General features: G+C 64.9%; 1 protein-coding gene across 1 annotated transcript; it reads left to right on the top strand.

Moving 5' to 3' along the window:
• The first annotated feature begins 562 nt into the window (after positions 1 to 562).
• On the top strand, positions 563 to 1,725 carry MRGPRG (MAS related GPR family member G). Its single transcript, XM_061407660.1, has one exon. The coding sequence runs from the start codon at positions 679 to 681 to the stop codon at positions 1,723 to 1,725; it is 1,047 nt and encodes a 348-aa protein (XP_061263644.1). The 5' UTR covers positions 563 to 678.
• The last annotated feature ends 1,529 nt before the right edge of the window (positions 1,726 to 3,254 follow it).

Below are 3,254 nucleotides of genomic sequence, written 5' to 3' on the forward strand. Positions count from 1 at the left end.
TTGCACTGGTTTCTCCTGAGGACCCGGGGCATCACCACATCCCCAAGGTTGCTGAGGCTTCGGAGCTGCACGTGGCCAACCCGCCTGCAGCGGGAGGAGCCGGCTGAACTCCTGCCCGGTCCGGAGAGCCAGGGAGGCTGGGGGTGCCCTCAGCCTTCTTTCATCCTCCCAGCCTCCCACCGCCCCCACAGTACAGCTCCCACCCCCGGCCCCGCTGCCCACCCTCCATGGCCAGCACAGGACTGAGTGTGCTCATGGCAACCGCTGGTCTGCGCCTGGCTGACCCTCTGGGGCTGGGGTCCAGCAGGAGCGTAGTCCAGCCTCTCCCCACATGGAGTCCCTGAGTCGTGTCCACATGGGCGCCCCCTTTGCCTCGAGTCCTGTCCAGTCGATGCCGACCTCTGCAGCGACATTGGTACGCGGCTGTTTGTGCGTTTAGTCTAACCATCCAGCCAGGGGCAGGACCACCCACCTGGTCGGAATTCTCTTCTCCCTGGATCAGGCGTGTCTTACGGAATCCTCCTTTTACCAAGAGGTCGGGGGGCCTGCAGGGCTGGGCGCTGGCCTGGAAGGGGCCGTCCGGCGGCCTCGGGATGCGCCTGCGTGCTGACAACTCGACATCTGTCACTTCCCTCCAGGGTCCTGCCCGCCAGCCACCCAGCCAGCCAGCCAGCCAGCATGCTCGGGATCTGGGGGACCTTCAGCAGCGTGGTTTTCTACCTCACCCTGGCCGTGGGCCTCGGGGGACTGCTGGGGAACGCGCTGGTGCTCTGGCACCTCGGCTTCCACATCAAGAAGGGCCCCTTCGCCGTCTACGTGCTCCACCTGGCCGCCGTGGACTTCCTGTTCCTGGGCTGCCAGCTCGCCTTCTCGGCCGTGCAGGCGGCCCTGGGCTCCGAGCACAGCCTCTACTTTGCGGTCACCTTTGTGGCCTTCTCCGTGGGCCTCTGGCTGCTGGCGGCCTTCAGCGCCGAATGCTGCCTCTCCGACCTCTTCCCTGCCTGCTACCAGGGCTGCCGCCCCAGACACACGTCGGGCGTCGTCTGCGGCCTCAGCTGGGCCCTGGCCCCGCCGGCTGTGCTGCTGACCGCCGATGCCTGCGGCCTGCTGTGTGAGAGCATGCACCTGCTGGCCTGCCTGTGCTACCATGCGGCCAGCGTCGCCGGGCTGCTGGCCCTGGCCTGCGCGGCCTTCGCGGCTGGCCTGGTCCTCCTCGTCTGGGGGGCCTGCTGCTCCCAGCGCCAGCGCCCGCGGTTCTACGGCGCCGTGCTGGGCTCCGAGCTCCTGCTGCTCATCTGCGGCCTCCCCTACCTCCTCTGCTGGACACTGCGCCCGTACCTCCCAAGCTTCCTGCTGTCCACCTTCTTCCCGCTGGCCACCCTCCTGGCCTGTGTCCACTGCAGCGGCAGGCCCCTCATCTACTTCATGGTGGGCCGGCAGCCGGGCCGGCGGGAGCCTCTGCGGGCAGTCCTCCGGCGCTCCCTGGGGGAGGGCGCCCAGCTGGGGGCCGGCGGGGTCTCCCTGCCCATGGGCCGCATGTGGGGGCTGCCCTGGCTGCCCCCCACCCCCCATCCCTTGCCAGACCCTCCAGGACTCCACGTCATTGCCCGGCTCACTCAGTTTGGGGACCCAACGGCTGGGTGCCAGGTGAGAGCCGTGGTCTTGACTCCCCGGCCCTGGCCTGCAGGGGACAAGGGCAGCCCGAGGACCAGGCCAGAGACATAGCAAGGAGGCGGGGAGCCCCCAGACTGGGGTGAGGAGGGGCACCCCAGCTCCCGCCTCCTTCCCACCTTGCCACCAGCTGAGGCAGGAGTGAAGAGGACACGGCCCCCCCAAGGCCTACATGGGGAGCTGGGCAGAGGGGAGCCGGGACACTGGCTGAGTGAGGGGCTGTCCTCACTGAGGCCCAGCCCCCCAGGGGACCCCTCCCAGAACCTTCCCTGCAGTCTCCCCACTGGCCACCAGATGGCGCGGCTTCCCCACCAAGTGCGCACAAAGCCCGTGGGCAAAGCGGGGGTCACTGCAGAGCCAGGTGCCCCCTCAGCCCTCCCCTGCCCCTCCCAGCCCCGGGGGTCCTCGACACCTGCTGCCTGGAGGGTGCCCTTGCCCCCCACCCCCTTTGCTCCATCACTCCCCGCCCGTCCCTGCCCACCTGCCGCAGACCATGCCCCTTCCCCTGCCAGCACCCCACCCCCAGGGCTTCCCTGGTGAAGAAGGGGAGGGAGGGAGGGAGACTGATGGTGGACGGACCGGTACATGAGTGGATGGACGGATGGTGATGTGGAAGAGCGAATGGGAGGGAGGAGGAAGACAGCTGACGCCATTCCTTGCAGCTTCCAAAGTGGAGATCCTTGCATGTGTTTCTGATGATATTTTAAAATGATACTTCATGGTCATTGTCAAGACTTTCAAGTCCTACAGAAAACATTGAAAAGCTAAGTCACCAAACCTTTTGGACTTAGAGGGAGGCACATGAGGCATAGAACCCTCCAGCCGTGTTCATTTTTGTGATGGAGACCCACAGAAATTTCAAATTTTACCAAAGATGAAGACATTCTATACCTGCTACATGAAACCTGTTACAACAATGCCTGTTACAACACCAGGAGAATTGTTTTTTAAAAGTTGTCCCTTTTCCACTAGAAAAGGCACGTGCTGCTCATCCTTGGGACTTTGGAGAACGCTAAGGAAAGGAAAGAAGACTTACCTGGACCCCTTCCCGGCCCAGAGACACTTCTGCAGGTTGTCCATCCTTCCTGGGGTGGACAGGACTGTGGCCACCCCAGGTCCTCCCACCTGGTCTCCCCGGACAGTGCCCTGAGGACTGGATGATTCCAGCCAAGGGAGGCCATGGCTCTGACAGCCTAGCAGGCTCAGGAAGGAGGGTCAGCGACCTCAGCCTTGGCTTTGGGGGTAAGATGGGGAGAGGCCGTCCATTCTTGGGACCACTTTACGCTGGACCCAAGGATGGGTGTGGCCTCCTTCCTAGAGTCCCTGGAAATGCGATGGGGGGGGGGGCAGCCTCAGAGATGCGCCAACACCAGCCTCCACCTCTCCCAGCCCCAGGAAATAGCTGCGGGGCCCCCTGAGGGGCCGTCCATCTGCGTGCCGCCGGCAGAGACAGATAGGCAGCCGGGCAGCTGGCAGTGTCTGGGGTGCGTGATGAGCAGCCCCGTCTGGACAGATGGGCAGGGCCGGACCTCTGTCCCGGAACACGCTGCTGGGGAACGGATGCCAGCCTGGGCCCTGTAGAG

Source organism: Bos javanicus, chromosome 29, assembly GCF_032452875.1.
Source record: "Bos javanicus breed banteng chromosome 29, ARS-OSU_banteng_1.0, whole genome shotgun sequence".
In the NCBI taxonomy this organism is placed as follows: domain Eukaryota; kingdom Metazoa; phylum Chordata; class Mammalia; order Artiodactyla; family Bovidae; genus Bos; species Bos javanicus.

Coding starts and splice junctions, on each gene's coding strand:
- MRGPRG (XM_061407660.1), top strand. CDS start 679: ATGCTCGGGATCTGGGGGACCTTCAGCAGCGTGGTTTTCTACCTCACC.